Source organism: Harpegnathos saltator, unplaced genomic scaffold (assembly GCF_003227715.2).
Source record: "Harpegnathos saltator strain DR-91 unplaced genomic scaffold, Hsal_v8.6 scaffold192, whole genome shotgun sequence".
NCBI lineage: Eukaryota > Metazoa > Arthropoda > Insecta > Hymenoptera > Formicidae > Harpegnathos > Harpegnathos saltator.
The window spans coordinates 808,357-834,060 of NW_020229975.1; the positions used below are offsets into that span (position 1 = coordinate 808,357).

General features: G+C 37.1%; 2 protein-coding genes across 9 annotated transcripts; one reads left to right on the forward strand and one right to left on the reverse strand.

Moving 5' to 3' along the window:
* The first annotated feature begins 312 nt into the window (after positions 1-312).
* On the forward strand, positions 313-6,165 carry LOC105191978 (uncharacterized). The gene is made up of 2 exons (XM_011155818.3): positions 313-492; positions 1,329-6,165. Exon 2 carries the CDS (start codon positions 1,351-1,353, stop codon positions 5,464-5,466), a length of 4,116 nt encoding a protein of 1,371 aa, XP_011154120.1. The 5' UTR covers positions 313-492; positions 1,329-1,350; the 3' UTR covers positions 5,467-6,165.
* On the reverse strand, positions 461-25,499 carry Dap160 (dynamin associated protein 160). 8 transcript variants are annotated; one of them, XM_025297899.1, is made up of 38 exons: positions 25,384-25,499; positions 24,363-24,534; positions 23,952-24,105; positions 23,613-23,761; positions 23,387-23,536; positions 22,853-22,948; positions 21,689-21,751; positions 21,387-21,551; positions 21,045-21,209; positions 20,586-20,946; positions 20,271-20,484; positions 19,971-20,122; positions 19,764-19,886; positions 19,544-19,682; positions 19,161-19,475; positions 18,679-19,053; positions 18,423-18,589; positions 18,112-18,313; positions 17,714-18,013; positions 17,394-17,504; positions 17,022-17,114; positions 16,912-16,920; positions 16,609-16,746; positions 16,410-16,536; positions 15,599-15,763; positions 10,765-10,877; positions 9,921-10,027; positions 9,750-9,822; positions 9,473-9,679; positions 9,320-9,403; positions 9,014-9,169; positions 8,768-8,908; positions 8,421-8,661; positions 8,087-8,161; positions 7,710-7,784; positions 6,882-7,055; positions 6,637-6,777; positions 6,220-6,551 (listed from the first exon to the last, which is right to left on the reverse strand). In XM_025297899.1, exons 2-38 carry the CDS (start codon positions 24,382-24,384, stop codon positions 6,478-6,480), a joined length of 5,616 nt encoding a protein of 1,871 aa, XP_025153684.1. In that variant the 5' UTR covers positions 24,385-24,534; positions 25,384-25,499; the 3' UTR covers positions 6,220-6,477. The 8 variants fall into 8 exon arrangements, with proteins under 8 accessions (XP_025153688.1, XP_025153684.1, XP_025153686.1 ...); XM_025297901.1 differs by having other exon boundaries at positions 25,367-25,499; XM_025297900.1 differs by having other exon boundaries at positions 25,012-25,499.
* Between the last annotated feature and the right edge of the window lie 205 nt (positions 25,500-25,704).

Genomic DNA, 25,704 nt, shown 5'->3' on the forward strand with positions numbered 1-25,704 from the left:
TATCGTACGCTATATCAGATTTAGCTATTCTCGCTCCTCGTAATCATCCATTTCCTCATTTCTTCCTCGATCGCGTACCGAGTCCATAGCATTCTCCTACTCTTCGGGTCAGTTCAAGCAAGATCTTCCACCGCCACCGGTATCCTCCTGCCACCTCCTCGTCCTCCTCCTCGTCTTCCTCCTACCACTTGAACGACAAGGCTGTTCAGTCGCAATACGTCTTTCTTCCAGGGTTACGAGCCTGCGAGTCTTCCGTGGCCCTGACTTTTTGTCCTTGGCGCATCAATCGCATCGGTACAGTTCGCGGGAAAAAGTTCAAGGATTTTTCAACGTCGGAGTTTGCACGAAGCCGTTATCCACAATTATCAAGTTCGGTCACTCGTCGACGGATATGTAAATAGCTTCAGCAGCCAGGAAACCAGGAAACCACGAGAACGAAGCTTCGTAATCGTCTGTCTCTGACCTGCAGTACTATTTGCTCATTTAACAAAGGTATAACGGCAAAGAGTGTTGCTACCTGTGTGAGAAGTGACGTTATATATTTACATAATTATTAATAAGGCACTTTACGCTTATTATTAATTATTTGTGCAACATATTATGTGTGTCAGTTTGACGAGTCATTAGGTTTAACAATGAAAAGGCATCGAACTGGCGGAATCTTTGATCAATATATAACAAAGATATAAGCAATTAATGTTTAACAAATAAAATACCATGCGCGGAATGCTCGAGGCACGAATCGATCTCGAATCTTTGTATTAAATTATTGATCAAAATTGATTTATTCATTGATAATTGATTAAAATTGAAATTCTAATGATTGCTAGAAACGTAACGCAAGTTACAAAGGAATGTCAGTTACAAAAAGAAATTAACAATATATAATATTGTATTCGGTATACGCCTGCGAACAACATTTGATATGTATTCAGCAAATGTTCCGAACATGAATGATCTCGAAAACAGAACTTCGTAAGGAAATATTTTACAGCCGAGACCCGCGTACCCACCACAGGATTTCATACAATACTCGAGATGACTCTACTAATACTAACGAATTTTACATTGGCGTTACAAATTTTCATTATCGCAATGTCCGCCCACCAGCCTACATAATCATATTTTCCATATCAGAATATATCCATATTACGACCATTAATATACAAATCAATTCGCGCAACATGTTATTGCATTATTTATAAAAATATACGATGAGAGCATACATCCGCCGTGGTCGCGTGCGCGATTTATGTAACGTAGAAATTATAATTAGAAGAAATTGTGTCGAGAAGGAAATAAAATTAATAGGAAGTTGCATCTTTCAGGCACGCTGGTTATATGTGAGAAATGTGGCAATGCTTATGGGCGCTTTTCGTTGTTCTGGCATGCGTGTCAGGCGAGTACTTGATGGGAGGCCATCTGGATAACAATGCTGGAGTAAAATCCCGAGCTGAAAAGATCAACGACAATCCCCCCACGTTAGGACGTAAAAGACATGTAGACGACCTTGACCCGGATCTCGTGGCGGAGGAGAGCACAGTTGGCGCTGTCGCTGTCGCTACCGCGTCTTCTGCTTTAACCGACAACGACGTTCCACGTTACCATATCCCGTTTCCTCTCGCCTTCAATGGAGGTAAGCCGTTTTCTTTAGAGAAGGACCCGATAACCGGTAAGATCGACTTCGAGAAAGCATCACCTGTTAGAGCTCTCAACTATACCAGCCGTTATCACGAGTACGAGAAGAAAGAGAGCGAAAATACTTCGAAAGAAACTGACGGCGAGGAAGACACGTATATGGAGCATGGAAAGATCAAAGATAATGAACACGATGACGTCAGTCCAAACGAGATCAACACTTATACAGTCAATTTTCACGATTTCTTAAACTTGCCTATCAACTATTCCTCGGATAAATACGGTAATAACAAGTATCCGTTGATCTCAAGTTCGTACGCGAATACGAAGGTGCAAAGTGGCTCTAACAGTTACAGCACGTACAATCATAGACCTTATCATATTGAGAGCGACTCGTATACACAACCCACTAGGAATCCTTACGCATCAATGACGAGAACAAGCACACACAGAACTACAGTTATCAATGATTACAAAGCGAAACCGTCGACTATTATATACCCGTCGCCAATTACACTTTCTACAACTAAGGCGCCTGTTGTAACCACATGGAAGCCATCTACTACCCCATCAGCATTAAATCCCATCAATCGCACTATCGCAGAGAAAAAGAACGAGGAGAATTTACTGCCGACAGAGCAGTTGCAAATTTCCAGCCACGTCGAAACTTACAAAAATCCGAACAATGTTCCGACACATGAAACTCTGAAGGATGAGACAATGGAGAAGACGCAGACTGTTAATCGCTACAAAAATCAACCGCCTCACAACAATTTCGTACTGTACCATGCAGAATTGGAAGCGAAGCCATCGGCGCAACACGAAGAGTACAAAGATTCTTACGACATTTATGAATCACTAGATGAAGGCGAAGGTGAGGGAGAGGTTGAGATCGAAGGTGAAGGTGAGGCCAATGGCGACGGCAAGGACAGCAGTGACGGTGATAGTGAGGAGAACGATTATATTTTCCAAGATTCATCGAGGAAACACATTACGTCGACACCTTCCACAATTACTGTCAATGCAATGCTTTCGACGACAACCACCAATATGGCTACCGCATTATTGGAAAGTACAACGTCAGCTGCTACTACAATCGCACCTTCCGGATCTTCCACGCAGCGCATGTTTCAAGAGGACCTTGCGAGCAACTCACTACGACCTTCGATAATGCCGCAACATCCAGTCATTTCTTCGTCTTTAAGTAACGATCCAGGACAAAGCATTACTGAGCGTTACGACTCGAATATGAGTCACGCATATAAATCGGCGATCAAGCCTGGACAAGACAGAGTAGGAGCTGGGATGGTGGTAGAAAGCACAAGTAATATCGTAATCCCGCCGGATCAGGATACCGTGTCTTTCGTTTTAGGAAATCGTCAGAACGTTGAGGGTGGTTATTATTCAGTTGGAACTGCCATCGGAGAGAATCCGTACGGCAGTTTATCGGACATCGAGACCTCGTTCTGGCCACTTCGTAATAACCCATACGACCCCACGAAGGAAATTAAACACGAGCAACCACCCGCTTCCGTCGTAGCACCGAGTCCTGATCGCATTGTACAAAAATGGTGGCCACCTGGCAGCGGCGCCCTAAAAGGCAGCAACGAGCTTGAACCGCCGAGATCTCAAATTTCCTTTGCTGCTACTTCAATCGCGACGACTGACACGAAAAATCGACACGAGGAGAAGGACACGGACTACATTACTTTCCCAGATGTTGAAACGAAAGGCAAGGATGCGACGATAAAGGAACATATCGTCATCGTGAACGAGGCAGATGACAATATGCGCGAGTTACCACCCAAGGCAACCTTGACAACAACAACGACTTTAAAGACGACGATGACAACAATGGCGACGAATAAAACGAAGATCAATCTGCCCGCTGTCAACGCTAGCGGGGATTTGCCACAGCTCGCGGAAAATTTGATGCCACCCGCGGAGGGCTCCAGACCACCGCCGTACTATTATCATTACCAGCACGATACATTACGAACGGACCATACGAGACCACAAAGGTTACCCCCGCCATCACGCGTTAAGCCACACTCAGGATTCTCGGGACCTCCACTGGACGTGAACACGAGAAGACGTCCGTATGCACCAGACGTGAAACTACCGAATATCCTGCCCCAATTTCGTCCTAACGCAAAGGCATCGCACGGTCATCGCTTCGGCTCGGATGTAATAGGAACAATGTCAGCTGCACAAAGCTTGCCTACCAGAATTAGACAACCGTTACAAAATCACCCGTCGTCACGGAGACCTCTCCCCCCGCCACCTCTATACCTTCAGCGACTAAATCCTCCACCACCGCCGATTCACGCGGTCAGGCTAGCTTTTGTGCCGACTTCGAAGGTGGACAACGTTGCTTTACCTCACGAAACTGAACCGACGATACGAAAGTTTCGTCCTCCGCAGGTATCATTGATTGCACGCGGAGGCACGGAAGAGAATGCCCCACCGAAGTCATTCGATCGCGTGACAGACCAGGATGAGAGCGAGAGCAAGACGCAGGATCGGAGTAAGAGTGAGATCGTGGACGAACGCGAGGACGACAGCTCAGAAAGATACCCCGAGGAACCGCCGATGACACCACCGAGGCCGCCCCTGTTCCCCAAGCGTAGAACGGCGGATCCCCTGCACGTTACGACTCTGCAAATGATACAACATCATGGTGAGCTCGCTAACAATGACGAAAACAATGAAGACGAGGCTGCGCTCACGCAACCCGTGGAACCTGTACTCGCGCACCAAGCGGAGCGTAGAAAGTCGGATAATCACGATTCGTTAGAAATAGCCCAGCAACCTGTATATGTTGTATACCCGGTCAACAGTGCGGTTAACATACATCCAGACGATCCTGAAGAAAAAGATGACGACGGCAGTGTCGTCGTAGGTACGCGAGGGCCTCACCGGCCACTACCACCCGATACTCTGCTTCAGGACGAGCGAGAGAAGATCTACACAGTCTACAATGGCAGACCCGTGCCAGTCGCTTTGGACTTCCCGTATCCTTTGGAGCATCCCGATCCGGCGTCAATGTTTCCCGTCGCTGGTACGAAAGAGACGCCTCTATTGGTACCTAGCGAACAACGGCAACAACAAACCGCTCCTATAGTCGCGAGCGAGCGGGAGAATGAGAGAGACGAACAGGACGCGACGAATGTAATCCCGTACTTGCAAGATTTTCTTCCGTTTCAAAAGAAGAACGACGCGGCAATTTCCGTGACACTGCACCGCACAGCGCCGATCTTGACGTCAGCATCGGCGACAGCGACGACGTTAACGTCATCGTCGACGCCGACGTCATCGCCGATGTCAACATCAACGGTGACATCGACACCGATGCCGATCGCTTACGTTTACACACCGGCACACGCATATCCGGCTCATCATCTCGATGACGACGCGGACACTGCCGCGAATATCGATTCAACGGCAACGGTGTTGCTACCTTCACAGCAACCATCTAGCTCTTCCAGTTCGGCACCAGCACCACAGAACTTTATGGCTCCTTTTGTTGCTAGTATAAGCGCCGAGGCACCTAGCAAAAATGGTTGGAACGTCGTCGTTGTTGAACCATCCTTGGAAACGGACAAGTCCGATGGCGATAACGATGATACGAAGCTTGCCAGCTCAGACATGGATTCGCACACCGAGAAGAGCGACTTCGATGTCGACAACTTCAAGCCGCAACTCTTTGGTGGATTTAAGCCAATTTATGAGTTTCCCACGGAAGACGTGGAACGTCGTGACGAGACGAACATCGATGCGGACACGTCGAGGCATTCCAAGAAACTGACCGTACCTGATAAAAGATAACTTTATTCTAGGGAACGTTTCGTTTCGTGCCTTGCTCGCACTTTTTATTATTCTTGACGTGTACTCACGAAAACTCTTAGACAATAACGAAAGCACAACGTGCATGTGCAATAGGGAGGATGAAAAACGAAAGTTTCTGCACGCTGCCCAACGAAACGATATATTTATATAACAGAGTTAATTTAAATAATAAAAGACTGTTCCGTCCATTCCTATTAGGAGTGTGCTCAAAGATAATTCCTACTTTTAAAGAGCCAATTTAATCGTTAGAGTAATAATCGTTGAGTCACAAGACATCTTACGTGGACAACTTATAAATTCTGCCTACAAAGAAGGTACGACGTTACCTTTGATATTGTCCCGCTGAATCAATGTAATTTTTCATAATTGCAAACACTATATTAGTCACGAAAGAAAACCGGGAAAATATTTTGAATTCAAAGATTTTCGGATTTCTTTCAAAGGAAAGTAAATTGTCTTTGAGCAATATTTTATGCCTTAACATTCTGTTGTATCGCGCAGAATGTTGCGTTATATATGTACTGATGTATAATTTACTGTAATTAAATTATTAATATCTGTTAAGGCCTGCCTGATGGATAGTAGCACCCAACTATCGATGTAACTGAATATGGAAGGAAGAATATACGCTGCGTGTTGACGTACGCGCAATATACCAGGAGGACCAGAGTAAATTGACGATGCCTTATGAACGATGTCTTTGAAATGTGAAAATAATATAATATATATTTACTCGGTGTCTTCTCTTCTTATTAAAAAAAATGTAAAAATTAGAACACAAATTGAAATAAAATTATCCTCGTAAGTAAATATAGTCTCTTACTCATGTCGAGATAGATTGTAGGAAAAGTTCGCAAAAAGTAATTGCAATATTGTTGGTGACAACAATCGCGTATTACGTTGAGAACTATCGTCCTTGTTATATCACAAATGCGTTTCTTGTAAATTCTCATATATCGTATATGCGTGTGAGAATTATACGATTATTTGTCATTCGTTTAAATTTCTCTTCCGAAGAGAATAAAAAGAATATGAATTAGCTTTAGCACCTTCCGTTATCTCTCCTATTAAACATTTCCTCATAAACTTTGTATATTTATATGTAAATGAATACCATTAAATATTCGCGCTATATGTTTCATCTATTACCAAATAGTCGAAGATCGAGCTTCAGAACGACATCGCCACTTTCGACCTCACGCAATTTTATTCTTTTTTGGATCGGCCCACAGGAATCCTTGCTATCTCTCATTATGTCAGCCACTCTGATTTCAGCGCGACCAAGAAACTCTGCGTCAACAAATTCGACATCGGTAGTTTGATAGTTTAATGCACTGATATAGAAATATCAAAAAGTATCGCTGCAAGGAATTGTCTATGAATATGAGACTTACCGTCAGGACTATAGTATCCTTTATCGAACACTGTGATGCAAAGAGTATCCTCGAGTAAGTCTTTTACTTGGAACTGCATCGAAGCATCCCACAAAGGACAATCAGTTCCGGATACGACACCAGTTCTTTCCTCTTGAGAACCCATAGATACTTTGCAAAATGTATTACATTTTCCTAAAAATCAATGAAGAAATGATAATGCGCGTATGAATTCACACAGTCATTATAAACAAAACGGGAAACGTGTACATAGTTTGTAATTCTTTACAATAGTGTTAGAATAATTTGTAATTATATATTTAATTTTCTTTCAAGCGTCAATTATCCTATATCCTTGCATAACAAACCACACAGCACTCAAACTATTCCATAAATAACGACCATGATTTTTCCATCAGACATGATATGAAAGTTGACTATGCTTATCATGCAATTAAAGTACTTTGATATCGCTATTGATTATGAAAAACAGCCAAAGAATTATTTTTCGCCACATGTGCAAGCTTCCTCGCAAACTTCGATTTGTCTATCACTATCGAAATTTCAATTATGGGATACGTGTCATTTTTTCGTAGTTTCGAGAAAATCTGACAAATAATTTAGGTAGAGTGCAATTTATGGAACTGAAGAAAATCGGAAAATAGTTACGCTATATACAAGAGCAGAAAACTTTTCATGCAGAAGTATGATGAATTGCAGTTATGACAGATCAGTACGCGATCTTATTTACGACAAGCTTGATAAAGGTAAATCTACGAACCGACATCTGATATGATGGGACAGTTATTTGGAGTCATTATTATAAGGTATGATATCTCGATACTCTACCTCTTTTGCCATAGACAAGATCTTCAGCTTCCACAACTACTAATCGCAGCCTACCTTCGGGCATTCTCCTGCGAACTATAAACATGGCAGATTTCTGTTAGTAATAAAGCGCTACGTGCAATTATAACACCAAAATTAGTATACAAAATATTTCATGACCTGACTCTTCATTAATTAATGCACATTCCTTTCTCATTGTACACAATCTTATTACATGCATTATTTTAATATGATATTAATATATGTAAGCGTAACACACATATATACAACGTAAACACACGCTATAGTGTTATAAAAAATACACAAAGCAAGCAATGCACGATTATGCGATAGCGTTAAACCACCTTAATCATGTGCGCTCCATGCCGGATGCTTACCGGATGGAGCTTTCAAGTTGAATCCTTCGAGCACAGTAACAAGGATTCTGCCGCACGCCCCAAATTGTGCCTGTTCTGCTTATTCATATAAATCATCATTTATTGACACATACAAATCGTGGGAAATAAAATTTTATTAAACTTTTAAAAAATATATTATATCACACACAGACGCTCGTCTATGCAAACATATAAGCGCGATATCACAATATACGATATAGAAAACAATGGATAAACAATATTTAACTATTGACGTTTACAAACAACGTCAGAAGGCAAACGGTAACTCTTATACGAATAGAATAAACAAACGTAATATTTTGCATAGACTTACTCGATCGTTGTCTTTGCAGGCAATTCTTTTCGTTTTCTAAAAATTTTCTACGCGCTTCTACGATTCGTTTCATCCACAATGAACACTCATTCGGAGACGGTGCTAATAATATAATTGGCTTTTTTAGGTCTTTCAGTCTTAAAGTTTTCGATGAATTGTCGGCTACGTCATTTCCGCTCAAATTATTGCTTCCATTTCCATCGCTTTCTCCGAGCAAAGATAGTTCGTTGAGAAATATTGGCTATGAAAAAAAAGATGCCCTCTCGATTGAAGTGGCACGACAATAGTGTGCAAGTACGTGAGAATTTCGGACTTGTAAATTTTTCTTACAACTTCTCCTGATGTACCTTTCTATACATTTTAAACTTTTGATGTTTGTTACGTTCAAATGAAAATTGTTGGCAGGTGGACAAGGAGAATTTCACCGGTTGAACGAATAGCAGGAAATCATTTGTAAGAAAACCAACGAGTTCTTTACCACTTTTTGACTGCAAAAAAATCACTGATATAAAATCTTGATCGAATGTGTGGCACAAGTGGCACAAATCTTTAGTAAAGCTACAATATTTTTTTTCTTATGTAATGTTCATTACCTTATGAAGTATACCATAATGTATGAGTTTTCGTGGACCTAATGAATTAGTTAAAGAATTGAAGACAAGTTGCTCCTCGAGACCATCACATACCACATGAGTTTGCAACCATTCCAACCTGTCACTATTTTCTTTCTCTCTCACTCCTTCATTTACCTATGCAATATGATATTAAACAAGTTATTAAATAAGTTTAAAAGTCACATTTCAACCTTGTGTTACATGTTATTAAAATAGAAAATTTTCATCAAAATGATAATATATTACAATTTTCACGTGTTATATCGCTTGTTTAACGATTTTTACCTGAGTACAAAATTCCTCAGACTTTGCCAGTGCTTCCTGAAGATATTGCCTGTCAGGGTGATCGACCGGTGTATGCTCCAAGATCTATAATCCACATCGAGTTGTATATAGTAGAGTGTAAGTAAAAATAAACAAAGAAACATATATATATACCTTGCCAATAATAAGCGGATATTTCGTTATTCTTTGCATCGGTTTAATTAGAAATGAACTCAATGGCATTCCTTTTGTTCGTGGATCTTGTTGACACGCCTGTGCAACTTGAACAAATTCTGATGAAGTTTCTGTTAAGCGCTGCAGATACATTGCAGCAGATATTTGACAACTACAAAATCTTATATAAGCTGACATCCTAGGTATCTGTAAAATACATATCCAGTTATATCAATAACGTAAATTGTTTTCTTGTTAAAATCATAAATATACTCACATTTTCACATAGGATATCTCCAATCATTCTAACTATTCCACCATAGCTGTTATCTCTTCTTATTCGTAAAGTCCTAGAAAAGATTTATTCGTACTTTAAAAATTTGTAATTATTAATAATAATAAAAAATACACATTTTATAATATATATTAATGAATGAATTATAGTTACCTTAAAAAATTGTCGTTACACGCAATAATATCTCTCCAATTAATAAATATTTTTTCTATTTCATCGATGCTCAAGACAAGACTTTCGATTAATGGTTTCTCGAAAACCTAGAAAATGTGTAATAAACCTATATTTTATGTATGCAAGATAAGTATAGTGTCCTAGAGTGTCCTAGATTTCCGCTTTTCCCTTCATCTTTCCATCAATTTGGAGTCAAGCGTTCCTCTTAAATTTCTTCAGTGTTCATATTTTTTGAATATGTGTATTCCGAGTTTTTCGGGCAATGCTGTCAGTATAAAGCGATTAGTTTCTACATCTGGATATTCACCATAAAATTTACGATTACCACACAAAACCAAAAAACCACAGGTAATACACCTGTTCATAATTGATCTCCTTATCTGTTAATAATTGTTATAATAATTAATTCTTTCTTCGATACTTGTAAGATACCACGTACACTGATTATAATACTCGAGTACCCAACTAATTTACAAAATAACCGTGTATCCAGAAAATAATCGAAAGACTTGAGTATTTTGTTAACATTTGGATACTGACACAACCAGCCTGAATTTGATATTAAAATTGAAGTTCGCGCAGAGTTTAACAAAAGATAAGGTTTTGTTTAATATACATATGTGTTTTTTTCACATAAAAAAATATAATACCTACTCCAAATTAAAATAAAAGATCGTCAGATGAAAGGAAGTATAATTATATGCCATGACACCCTAGATACATATGTGAACTCGATACAATTAACACCAAAAAGAAAAAGGAAAGAAAAAAATAATAAAACAAAGTGAATTTAAGAAAGACATTTATAATTTAAAAAGAGTACCTCATGTACTAGCCTCATATCTTCTATGTAGGCTTGTTCAGTTGCAATTAGCTCTTTAATATGTTCCTGGCGTTTTTTTTCCATAGGATCGTGACATATCACCGAATCATTCACTACACATAAAATATATACAAAAAATGTTTCCCTGGTGGCTGGCTATTATGACAACTATAAAGAAGGGAGAAAGATAATACATGCTAAAACAATATGTTGTCAAGTAAAAGTATCAAAATATATCAATTTTCTTTTTTTGTTTGAGAATTCATTCTTACGAGCGATAGTATCGAATAACATTGGTTCGTTTACGCAAGGGTAGTTTTACAACAGACAGATATTTTATTTCAAGTAGCGGTGAGATGTGAACGTATCTGTATATGCACATATGAATATGTTTACATACGTGTAAGAACATCGGCGTACATATGTGTGAGGAAACATAATATTTCTATGTGTATGTATAAAGTGTGTGAAAACACACACAGGATTCATATAGTCACACGGAATTCCATATTCTCTTACAACATTCTCCACTATGTGTCAAATTACATCGTACCCTAATGAGATTCTTGATGAGATTTGATGTTACAATGAACAAACAACTTGCAAATAGTAACAATCTTAGGACTATAACGCGCTACACAACTACATCGACTAAGGATAACCAGTTGCACAACTTGCTTTAAACATCCCGCCATCACCTTAGAATAACATTATGCTGTGGGCTATTGGGCTGTTTGGGATAGTCAATTAATTATTAAGCACATCATTATTACCACTGTGACATAACGTATTTACTCGCTTCTATCGTGAAGGATTTTAAAGGACACGTAAAAGTTGAATAGCAATGAATAAATACGTTGTGCGCTTGATTTTCACCAATATATAGAATTGTTAGCCGCGTTTCACATATCTTTGCTTTTCTGAATTATTTTATACTCAGATCTCTCTTGAAGGAATCTCTATAGAAGCCAGACTGCTATACGTTTACATTGCTTATACGGGTATATCAAAGTTTCGTAAACGCGCGCGCGTGCATATACCAAAGATGATTTCTGGGGAAACAATAAACATTTGAATATAGCTATAATATAATACATTCTTTATAACGAAGCGCAATATCGTAACGAGCTACATAGTACAATACATTAGATGAACAAGACGCTGACTGCCGATTACAATCAGAGAAATAAACTATACAGCCAGTCGGGGTAATACACACATATAGGAATGTGTTTAAAAAAGACTAATGAATAATATAAGATGGTTACTTAATAAATAATATAGTCAATCCTAACGTTTATATTAACTTCAATATTAGCGGCTCAGCATTATCGTTCACATATGAGTACTATATATTTAGGCTCTGTTATAAAAGGCTTACGAAGAAGGAGCACATTGTCCTTAGTCTTTTGTTATGCATTTATCATTCGCCTACAATAATAAGCGACTAGAAACTAAACGATAAAATTAACAAGTTACACCGAATTTACGGGCAAACAAGCAAACAAAATCGCGCAATAAAGTCTCATCACAGATATATTAGTTCGTTTAATTGGTTTCTCTCAGCGGTAATTGAAAAAGAGTTCTCGCGTAACATCTACGCGCTGATTTAACTAGGCGAATTGCTCTACAGTACCAAACAGCTCAAGTGAACGTTTTTATACAAGATTTCGGAGCTCCTTCTTCTTTTATGTCGCTTTTGACGATAATGATTAATTATTGGCTATTCAATCATAAGATCGTTCTGGTATCCTTTATACTTTTTAGGCCTCAGCGTAAGACAATCGAGACAAAATTTCATGGTCCGCCCTACGCGCACCATATACATTCACATTAATAATGGATAAGCCATAACGCAATCGTTTCAGCATTTTTTAATGGCCACTCCTATTTTACGCATCTACGATTTACGCATTACACAAGATGCATAAGTAAAAGAAATGACTAAAAGATATAGCGATGGTTCTGCATGACCAAATAACGATTGAGTTGAATCGTTGACGTAAATTTTGATCGACCACTGAAATGTACAGAAGCAAGAGACAAGCAATTTGAGAAGAAAGAGGAGAAAGGAATACTCGGTTTTCTGATACGTCACGCTCGTAGAATAAAATATTTTACATTAACAACAATTAAATCATGGAGCGCAAATTCTGTTGTTCTTTCTTTTTTTTTTGCCGATAAGTTAACGTATCCATGTTGAAAATGTTAATTCCCACGTAAACACGAACGTTATCACGAGGTGCCGTATTCATTCAATGTGAGTTTAACAAATCACTTAAATATTAAATAACAGTGGTATTCGTACCATGACGTAATGTTAAATATTCCTAACGTGAATAAGTTAAAAATTTACTATTATTGTTTCTTAATTATACATCAGCATAGATAGAGAACTGAGGTAGACCTTTGGTGTTGGTGCAGATATCAGGTGGTCGTTACACTAATGAAATGATTTATATCCAAACGGGCTTAGTAGATGCGTGCGTTGTTTCTATACGTAACAAACATAGTAATTGCATGAAAATCGTTTGAGAGTGTAAAACAGTTAAGGGCTAATATGCAGCGGCGCATGACAATCTGAGAGAGAATGATAGTGTTAATGAAGAAGAATGAGTGCAACCCCGCACCAGAGAAAAAGGAGGTTTGTATAATATATAATGTGAATAGAGGCTATATATAGAGACGAAGAACCAACCCTGAGTCTTTTTTCCTGCCTCTTTATCCCTTTCATTATCTCGCATTAATTCTTCGTTTCTGCCCCCTCCCCACTCCACTCTTCGCTCCTTTTTCTCAATCATTTTCCTTGCCTCTTTCATTTTTCCCCTAACCCTTGTTTTTCTCTTTTCCTATTTCCCTCCCCCTCCCTGTTTCTCACATTTTCATTCTTTTATGCACAGTGTCTCCAACGTTGAGACTTCTGTTGTTGTAACACACCATGTTGAATGTAGAGACTGCTATTGTTCTTATTACACTTCGGGTGCTTTAATTTTAACCAACAATGCTGTACCGCTGCTCGGCTATCCTTTATGCTGCGTGTTAAGCAAAAGCGAAAGATAATCATTAATAAAAAGGAGATTACAGAATGCGAATAATATAGACTAAGAATAGAAATTGTCGATGCAGCTGTCTTTTTCCTCCTAGCATCCCTCCTAATTTTAAAACATTACGATCGTCGTTCAAGTACATCATTGTTTATGCAAAATATTTCACGATACAAATAGACCGTAATGCGACCACGTAGTCGTCGATTATTAACGGAAAATAAGCTGAAATTGTAAGTAAGCATATTTTGTCGCATCAAGTATTAAAGAAATACGACTACCTCTGACGAAGAGATGGACGGACGAACGGAGGAGCAGTCATGCAAGGCGAGTAAGCAGGCTATTTAAAAAACTGAGAAAGATGTTTAATCCGTATGTTTCTATTCCGATATCTAGAGTATACCTAGTAGGCGATAAGTGAGTGACCGATTTCTATGTATTCGTGACATATATAGCAAGCCATGAACAAAATGAACATACATTAGCCATGAACAAAATGAACACACATTAGCCATGAACAAAATGAATATATATTAGAATATATAGAATACGATTGACATAAGGCAATTGTCGTATAACGCTAAGCACGCACGAATGAGACGATGACTAAAGCGTCATATTGTTTTATAGGTAATTTTTAATATAAAATACTTACACTATAAATAATTCTATTTACATCAGTGATATCATTATTTTCGTTAAGATTTTATAGCTGACAGATATACCAAACTAACCGCAACAAACTGTTAACCGAACAAGAAATGTGCATCTATTGCTATATACAATTTTATTCGTTACAGACTTTATTAATTTTAAAGAAAAATAGGCACTAAATCATTCTTCCTGCTTTGCTCGTTTATAAATTTTACAAGCTACTTATATTTACAATAAATGCTAATGATAATTACGGTATCATATGTACAGGATGTCTAACGCAACGTTTCATATGCTCGCTTATACGCAGGTAGAACACAGAAAAAAAGTTCGTCGTCATTTTGCAAGCATACAACCGCGATAATTTTTTAAATAAGCGAAATTTCATTTAAGATATCAGAATCTATTGACAATCGTGCGTAATGCTGGACAATGGAGACGTGTATTATAATATTGTCCAGTATTATATCTTATAAGCATTATATCTTATAAATAATAATAAAAAATTAATATCTCAAAAATATTATGATGTTTGCAAAATGTTTAAAGAATTTTTCGTTCAATTTGACGAATTCTATCTGCACATGAACAGACGTATGAATTATGTCACACATATATACTTTATATAAAAAATATATTCCAATTTTATATATTTCACAAATTAATAAATAACTAAGAGCTATATAAGTAAAGAGGAAGCATAATAGCACAATGAAACAACAACACAATTATAAGACAAAAGTATGATAGTGATGCTAATAATGATGATAATAATAACAATAAGATGATAATAAGAGAGGAGTAATATAAATAGTAATTTCAAACAAGATTTGTTACACCTGACAATCGTCCGCCTATCCATAGCCAGAGAAAATATCTTTTATATTTCTGATACATAGACTTCCGTACATTCCATCTATCGATCCATCTAACTATCTGTATACTTTTATCCTACTTTTTTTCCAAATATTTTATTCAATATTGACACGTGCACATACGCAGTTAGTACGCGCAAAAATTTAATATAAAGTAAACTTTAATAACTGTCCAGACTATATAAATTTTTAATCGTCGTTAAGGAATATAAAATGAATACTGAATCAATTTGAGCAATTATTTACAGGAAAAATACTTACACATAGGTGATACGTAGTTGCTCGGGAAGACACCAGATACACCATTCAGCTCGCCTCTCCACCATGCAGTCTCTTCCTTACCAAGTACTGATATAACATCACCCTTTTCGAAGCTTAATTCGTCCTCATTTTGTGCCTGATAAGGATACAGGGCCATAACGCGTTCTACAATTAAAAAAAAAATGTATATTACAATAATTACCCCATATATGAGCTCACAAATTGTAGCTTAAAAAGGGAATCATACATATTTTATACAGAGTGGGGGATTATAAGTTTACAACCCGAATGAAGGTAGATTGGGTTAAGACAAACATAAAAGTCCCGTACCGTTTTGCGAGATTCGCAATAATTATCGAGTTATTAATGACAGAAATCTGAGGAGTGGGAGCGCGCCGGCATAGATGATTGGAGAAACGTTACAGATGCTTAGGCCGCAGCACGGCCCAGTCGATCCAGCAACTGTTGTCAGTGCGCGGCGAGAGGAAAGACAATGCGCCGCAATTCGTTGTTTTATCTCGCCGGACCTACGTCTCGCCGCACGCCGCCAACAGTTGCTGGGTCGAGTGGGCCGCGCTGTGGCCTGAGTAGCTGCAACGCTTCTCCAATCATTTATGTCGGCGCGCTCCCATTCCTCAGATTTCTGTCATTAATAACTCGATAATTATCGCGAATCTCGCAAAACGGTATGGGATTTTTATGTTTGTCTTAACCTAATCTACCTTCACACTTTGGGTTGTAAACTTATAACCCCCCACCCTATATATATTAAAAGAGAAAATCATAAGTTAATTATATAGAATATATTTACCAATATTTGGATCCGTTGGTGAATCTTGATATCCATGAGAGACAGGTGTACTTCTATTACTACTACTGGTTAAAGGTTTTACATAAGTTGCTGGGAACCAACCAATCTGTCTCTTTTTACCACGTGCCTATATAAAGATTTTCTCGTGTTAATTTAATCATTACTAAGTGGTAAAAAAAAATACAATAAATGTCTCTACCTGAAGTTCTCCTTCCCACCAACCACTGTCAGTTTTCTTACGAATCATTATTAATTGTCCTCTTTGCAAATCCAATTGTTCCGCGCTAGTTGCTTGATAAGGTGCGATAACTTGAACAATCTCTGGTTTTCTTCCTCTCTGGAGAAAAGATATTTTTTGTGAAAACAAATTAATTTCTCTATGATCAATATATAAACTTGCTGCAATTTGGAAAACATGTAAATCGTAAATTATGTAAATTGTACAATCAAACACAGAATATTAGCCGTACAACTCACGTATATAATAATATAAATCAAATACCTTGTGATACTGCAATATCGAAATGTGAGTAGCATAAAAGAAATAGTAAGCAATTACGTTTTCATACATGTAGGAAGAACAATATTAATGATATAATTATATCGTTTTACCTGTTGAGCAGCCATAGCAGCAAAGTCGGGTAATTCTTCTCTATCTTCAGCTGCTGCTCTCTCATCTTCCAGTTGTTCTTCTGTTTTCTCTACCTGTTAAATATATATTAATGCACTTTATATTTTCCCGACCTGGTTGTCTGTTGCAATCTCATAGTCCAATATTAATGAAACAATTGCAGGTAAACTAAATTAGCATTTTAATGTAGAAAAGTTTGTGTTGGGAATTTTGGACGGTTATATAAATATATATTTATATAGGTATATAAATATATATTTTTATACTATTAATATAAATATATATTAATATACATATTATTTAGTTTAAGATATAATTTTAGCAAATATAATTTGAGTCTCGTTATTACGCACTATAGATTTTGCAGTTGCTGAAGTAACAGCTTCATGATCTGTGCTCTTTGCTTCCGTAGGTGCAGCAGCAACAGCATCGGACTCAGAAATATTAGTAGACAAGGACGTACCCTAATGAACATCGCAAACTTATATTAAAAACCTCCAATAGAAAATAGTAAAAAAAACAAGACAAAAGGAAACAAAAAGGCGATAAAGATTTATATCGGTTGAACAAACGATTAATTACAACTTATAATATCATGATTGAATTAATAACTGTAAACAATAACTGAAAAATTGGCAATTATAAGCAAGCTATATATAGATATTTGTCATACCTGATGAGGAGCGTCACATTTTTCTACATAATTAGATGGAAAAATTCCAGTTTTATCCCCTATACAACCAGTCCACCAATCTCCTTCCTTTTTCGTAACCAATATAACTTCTCCCTGATTAAAACTAAGGTCACCGGTTTCCGCCGATGCGTATCGATAAAGTGCAACGTAATATTCATTAAGGCCATCAGTTGATGCGTCTGAGACGGTATCTTTGTTGTTCGTACTTGTCTCTTTGACATACGATTTAGGAAACCAGCCCTTGTTCTCAGTACTAGTTGAACCGTACCACCACTCATTCTATAATAAAAATAATTGATATTGCCATTTATATCTTAATGCATGTTAATTTCGTATATATATACATACACACACACAATAGACGCACATATACACACCTGCTGCTCAGAAACGTAAATGGTCTCTCCTTTTTCAAAACAAAGATGTTGTTCCATGATAGGTCGATATTGAAATAATGCAACGGCTCGTATGTCACAAGATGTACCTAATCCTAAAGTAGGTATAATAGCTTCCACTATTGGAGCTTCGCCCGCTAATGATCCTGCATCGGATACATTCTCTGGAACTTCCGCTATACCCCTGAGTAATCGAAAATAATATACCATTTAAGAGACAGACACAGAAAAGAGGAGATTCCTGACATTGCGAATAACAGTGCAAATGAAAATATTTATTGAAATGAACTTACTCTAATGTCCTCTTCTCTACACTGTCTTGCTGTATGAAAGCGCGTTCATTGTCGGAGACAACTGTACCAGTATCCACTGGCTCCACATAAGATTCGGGAAACCAACCAGTGTGGCCACGTATTTCTCCCGCCATCCATCCGGGTTCTGCATTTTGCACAGGTGGTACCTACGGTATTACCCAGACACTATTAAATTTATCGCATGAAAATCTTTATAGTTGGTCAACAGAGACGATTTCTTGTCTAAATTAATTACCAGTATAATGTCACCAGGTTGAAACGAAATTTCGTCTTGGTTTCGAGCCACGAATTCGTAAAGAGCTCTATATTTGGTGACACCAGTGACAGCAGTTTCATCTACGGAATTTGTCGTACTGTCACTGACAAGCCACGGTGTGTCGCCGCCGGCTACAGTGGGCGCATCGTCCCAACCACTATCACCCCACGTGGCTGTAGCAAAATCGGCAGACGAAACATTGCCGCTGCTTGCCCTGAGTTCAAGTACCTTCTTCTTCTTTTCATCGAAAGTAACATAAAGCTGCTTACAATCTGTTACTAGATTCTTCATTTGTGTCTTAATGTCTTCAAGTTGAGCATTATTATTTTCAATATCGGACATCTTTGAGTCAATCTGTGAAAAAAATAAAAATTGATTCAAGATAATAATATTTGCTGGGAATATTTAAACTTTATCACTAGATGTTATTCTCTTTAATATTGCACTTAATATACACTAACCTGTTGCTGCAAATCAGCAATTTTATCTTTCATTTGCTTAAGAGTAATTTGCTTATTGTCGAACGCCATTTTAATTGCTTCTTGCCCAGCAGCATCTTGAGCCGAATTAATCTTATTTTTCGCTTCAATACGTGCTTTCTCTTGACTCAATGCTAATAATCTCTGATTTTGTTCCCGAAGTTTATTTTTTAAAGCAGCCATTTCTTGCAATTGTGTATCCCTCGTTGACCTCATGCCGTCGATAGTTGTCTTTACACCTGAGACTCCTACCCGGGTATCACAAATCTTCTGTGACAATTCTTTCACCTTATCATTCTGGAAGGTAAAGGGAGACAATATATCATTCAATCGTCAAAGATCAATCCTCTTCTTGACGTACTTACAAGTGTTCCAAGTTCAATGGTCAACGTCTGATTCTTTGCTTTTAACTTTAGGAGAATATCTTGTTCTTTTTGTCTTTGCGCTTGTAATTCTTGTGATTTTTGTCGTTCCCATTCTAATTGTCGTTGTCTCTCCATTTCTCTGATATAAAATAATGCTACTTTAGAGAACCTACATTGGTTTATATAGACTTATCTGTGTAATAAAAAGTAAAATATTTACTTGCGCGCAGCTTCTCTTTGTTCTTGCGCGCGTTTTCGTTGTTCTTCCTTCTCCTGTTCAATTTCTTTTTGCCTTAACATTTGTTTCTCGATTTCCGCTTGTCTTCGTCTTTCCTGTTCCAGTCTACACCAGATCACAAAAAATACAGTAATTTCCTACGTCGTTGAAAATAATTATCTATTCGATAAATTGGAATAACTTATTTACCTTATTTTCTCTTGTTTCTCGGCTTCTTCCCTCTCTTTCCGTTCCCGCTCTTCCTGTTCTTTCCGCTGAATCTCTAGCAACGCTTTACGTCTGCGTTCCAATTCTGCTTGACCTTTCTCAAAGTTCTCCTTACGTTTATCCTCAAATGAAGTCTGTAAAAAGATACATTTTCATTTGCTTTACATTTCTTCTCACAAGAAATTAATTTTGATCAATGTTAATCTTGATTATCTATATACGCACATATTTAATATATATTTAATTGTATATAAACGTACAAATACGCCCACACATACACACCTGTGGCATGCCTGCTAAAGGGTCAATGTTTTCTGTCGCGTTTTGGGACAGAGTTAAGCTATTTTGACGCTGCCGTCTAAATGTAAATGGAATTAGTTCTGGCGGAAGTACCGTAGGTATTTTTTCGCCAGCTTTAGCGATATCACAAAGATGCATCGCAAGTACAAATTCCTCGGAACCTAAACGTCCATCCGAATCCATATCAGCTAGAGCCCTGTTAACATAGATAGAGAATTCAGACATTCGCACTCCTGAGGAAGAAAGAGAGAATGCTATTTAATTATTATTCTATTATGTAATATTTCACTGGTGTACCATATTTGAGCGAGTATAGGCTGTGGTAATTGCGACTGCACCATGATGTTTCTTGCTTGAGGTCCAGATAGAAAGCCAGATCTAGTTCTGTCCCAAGTATTAAATAACTGAGTATATTTGAGTTTGGTCTGATGTGGTACCGCCCATTCTATGGATTGTGGAGAACCGATAGAGTGTTGACTATGTTGGCTATGCTGTGAATCCATTGAGCCTACTCTATCTATACTCGGTGGACGTGCTGTTGTACTTAAAGGAGTATTTGTCGATACCGGTGTTTGTGTAATAGCGCCATTAACTAGTGTACCATTTGTAGTTGTCGAGGATGCTAATGATAACGCTACTGATGTAGCAACTCCAGTACCTGATGAAGGGCATTAAATTTGTTGACAATCAAATTACCATCGTAGTAGATGCAAATAAACTCACGAAACGTTGTTTTGTTTGCAGTTTAGTATGTACCGGTATTTATTGATCCAATGGGTGGTACAACGGTATGAATTCCAGTCATAGGAGCAACCATGCCTGTAGGTAATGGTTGTGATGGCAATGCTTGTGTCATATTGAAGGCAGTCATAGGCATGGGATTTGTGTTTAAAGGAGCAATTGGTGCTACCGTTGGAATACCTTGATTAGTAAAAGCAATTACATTAACTAAACCGAAAAACATCCTGCACGACTAAAGTTTCGAATCAAATATGTAGCTTCCAGATCAATCGATAAATGTATACAGCATTAAATAATTATACGTCTGTCGATCCTGAAGCGCGTTTTTAATCGAAAAAATTTATCGTAGTTTCTTACCCACAGCAGAAGCAGGTATAGGTGAAACTGAAGAAGCTACTGATGCACCAACAACGGAGGATGGGATCTTCATTGGTGAAATCCCCGCTGTTACAGGACTGTTTGGAAACGAAGGTGGTGCTGGTTTTGGTGGCGGGCCACCCGTCGCGGGTGTAAAATTACTTCCTGAAATAATTTCATATAATTTAGTTTTCTTCCTCTGTCGATTAAACGCTACATACTAATTAAATTTTACGTATATAAACGTTATATGCAGTAAACAGATTAGAGTATAATAATAATACAGATTTATTTATACATACCGATATTTGCAGGTGGTGCGGGTCTTTGTGGGGGACCACCAGTATTCAGAGGAGGCGCAATTCCTTTTCGGCCATGTAAAAAGCGGAGTGTTATTAAATAAATAAATGTGATTATTAAAATAAAATTGTATAAACTGTTCGTAAACACAAACAAGAACAACAAATATGTTAAATAAGGGTAAGTTATCTTTGTTAAACGAAAGTTCTGGTTTTGTAATTGTAAGATAAAATATTATGATCTTTCTGCTTTACAATCTCAACATGTCAATGTAATTTATCGGTATAATTATGTTTATTCCTATATTGAAATATTTAAAAGAATTAGTTAACTTTAAAATATCAATATAATACATAACATGTCTGTATAAATAGCAACGAAAAGATAATAGTAAACTAGATGCAAAAAGAAAGAAGCTTCTCTCCTGAAAAAGATATCTGTTGAGGAGATTATCATCAAAATGATTAGAAAACCATCCTAATTCCTATTAGGATAGAAAGCAGAATATTGTGTAGGCAGAAAAGATTTTAGTTGAGACAAGGATTGAATTATATTCTATCTTTCATTTATTATGTTCTATTTTTCAAAACCGCTACAATAGAAACTTTATATATGGATTTCTGTGAAATTTGCAATTAATCTATTTGCATTTATATGTCGAGCTAAGTTCGATATCGACAAGTTTTATGATAATTATGCACATATACTCGCATTCACAAATATATTTTCTCCCTTGCTTAAGTTATTATTTTATAATGATCTAACAAAAGAAATTTATTACATCAGTTTAAAACTACTTCGATTTCTCTTGAAATATGTTGTTGAATACAAAACTCTAAGAAATATGTACTGTTTTATACAACTAATTCTACATTGATTGTGAGTGAATATGTTTGAAACGTGAAATACATAGAAATACTAAACAAATATATGATGTTTAATTCTTTGTAAAATTATTCTTTCAAGTATAAAATGTTATTTTCTTACATATTTCCATCCTCAATAGTTTTGCAAAATTTAAAACAATTTCAACTAAATATGTAACACAGATGTAACAAAATTATATTTTAACTCAGAATATTCTGTTAAGTCATTAGATAAAATCTTTAGGAAAAAGATATAAATTGACGTATATACACACAAAACATTTATTATAGTTGACATACCCACAGAAGGTGGCACAGGTCGAGCAGGTGGCTTCGACGGTGTATGAGTTGTGGCATGCGTACTGGCAGCCACATTCTGTCTACTTTGTTGTAATGCTGTGTAGTATGATGTATTATGAATAACATGTTGTAGATGATTTACGTTTGATAATTAACGTTTTGTGGTGAAATTGATTTATAGCGATAGTATATATTATTGCGATAATACAAACTTGTCGAATATCGATTGTGTATCGAATGTATTGTAGTCATTTTTTATATATCCAACTTAACTTAGCAAACATGGTAAATCTTATTATTTAAGGAAAAATGTGTATGCATATATATATATATATATGTCATGTACATACGTGCGTGTGTGTGCTTTTACAAAAAATTATCATACAAGGTATTTAGATTCTTTATAAATTAAAGGTTTATTCTGCTACAATGGAATTTAAAACATACGCAACTAACCCGCGAATTGACTGGAGATTAAAATATGGTAACTAATAGATAATATAAAAACAGAATCAACATTTATTAATACGTTACCTATAAGAGGATGAGATATACTTCCAGATGCAGATACTACGTTTGTTGCAGTTTGAGATACCATTGCTTGATGTCCACTCAAATTCACTAGAGATCCAAAATTATTCGGAGAGGGAGCAGACCCATTTGTCATTCCAGTTAGATTATCACCTACAATATTATTTAAAATGTAATATCATGTAATATCATGTATTCTATATGTGCACGTATGCATATATTTACATACCAGTTGAGAAAGATTTCAAACTTTGTATGAGAACAGGTGGTAATGTTTTGGGAATTTCAAACCCGCGCAATTTCAAATTGATCAACTTGCATGCAATACTGAACTCATTTATATCCATTTTTCCATCGGCATCTGTATCTGATAATGCCCTGCAACATACAAAGATTTGTTTTCTAAGATTTATTTTTCAAGTTGAAAATATAGTTTCCTTTTTTGTTTCCACTATCTTTTTTTTCAATTCTTTAAGTTTATTTTGAATATTGTTCTGTACACAAGTAGCAAAAACTCTATATATTCAAACTGGCTTAAGATAATCTCTGTGTCAAATAATGTTCTTACCATATCTGTCCAAGAATAGTAGGTTGAAGTTGGGATCGAAGAAGAAATCCTTTAGCTTGTTCTCCAGTAACAATCCCATTGATTGGTTTTAAAGAATCAAACTGTTCTTGATATCTCATTCTTTCTCTAGGCTGTATCGCCCAGGGGTCTATGCCTATATAAGAGATACAAATGTACTCAACTTAATATAAAATTTATTAGTTTGTAAAGATACAGCGATGAAACTCAAGCTTTTTAAGCCATTGAAAATTTTGCCAGTGTTATAATATTGATTCGATAAACTAGCTCAAAAAGAGTAATGTGCTATAAATGACGCAAAAATATTGTACAGCCTGTTAACTATAATCATTGATATACAAATGTCAATATATGACTGATAATGTAGCAAAAGCAGAAATCAGTAAAATTCACCTGGAGTTTGAGGAGTGACCATGTTGAAAAAGTCGTATACGACGTTGGCTAAATGGTTTTTAGCTTTAGATACGTTCTCGTGTCAAACGGTCAAATCGTGGCGAGTTTACGCCTTCAAGGTTAGGCCACGATGATCGATCTTTGTTACAACTTTGCATACGATGGGATTTATCTAACAATAGTGAGATCATGAGAAATGAAGGTAGTTATAAATCGGTTACAATCATAAACTATGTATCGATGACAATGAGATAAAAAATTTATTTATAATTTACTATAAATATATGAGAAAGAAGGGCAGAGAGAAAGAGAGAGAGAGAGAGAGAGAGAGAGAGAGAGAGAGAGAGAGAGAGAAAGAGAGAGAGAGAGAGAGAGAGAGAGAGAGAGAGGAAAAGAGAGAAAGAGACAGAGAGGAAGGGAGAGAGAAAAAGGGAGAAGGAAAGGCAAAGAACAGAGTAATTGTGTCGAATACAAAAGGGTTCGAGTGTTCATGAAACATTACTAATGTTCGTTTCTACCAATGTCGATTAAATCTAAATTTGTGTTTAAGTTTTTTAATAGAGCTGAGCTCAGATTGACGTTTAATCAATGTTGGTACAAACGAGCATAAATCAGTCGTAAAACTTGCGTGTACATGATCCGTTCTTACTGCAAATCACTAATCGTTCCGCCCACCGTCTATCGTCTATCGCTTATTGTGTACCGTGAAGCACGTATCGTGCAACGACTATCATCTCCTAAAACTCGCTGTCTATCGTCTATCATCCATCTATCGTCTATCGTTTATCATCTACCATCTAACTGACTTCATATATCGTCTGGCATCACCTGTCATCACCTATCGTCTAATACATACGTATCGAAACGATAGCAACGATCTTCCCTTTCACGACAAACGGGGAGAAACTTGCGAACATTTGTACGGCGCGACGTCGCGATGTTAAAACGCGGCAAATAAGCCCGAGTTGGTCCACGGTGAACACCATTGACGGTTAACACCTTACCAAGCTCATCGACTCACCATCCATCAGCTCGCACCACTCCTAACCGCTCGTGCACCGCTCGCGTTCACTGAACGTCACTTTTGTGAGTTCGGCTGCTTTCGGAAGTCTTCGGCAAGAATCGATATCCCGCCTCTGAGAACAATTCTATGATCAGCCGACACAAAGATCGTCGGTTCCTTGTTACACATTTGAGTGACAATCTCGGATAATAAACATTAACGATAGCTCAAACTTTTGTTGGCAAGAGTAAATGTAAAGTCAAATATAAATTGCAAAATGGTGTTGCAAACCGTTTTGTAAAATATAAATAATTGTGAATCACAGTTGAAAGTTGTAAT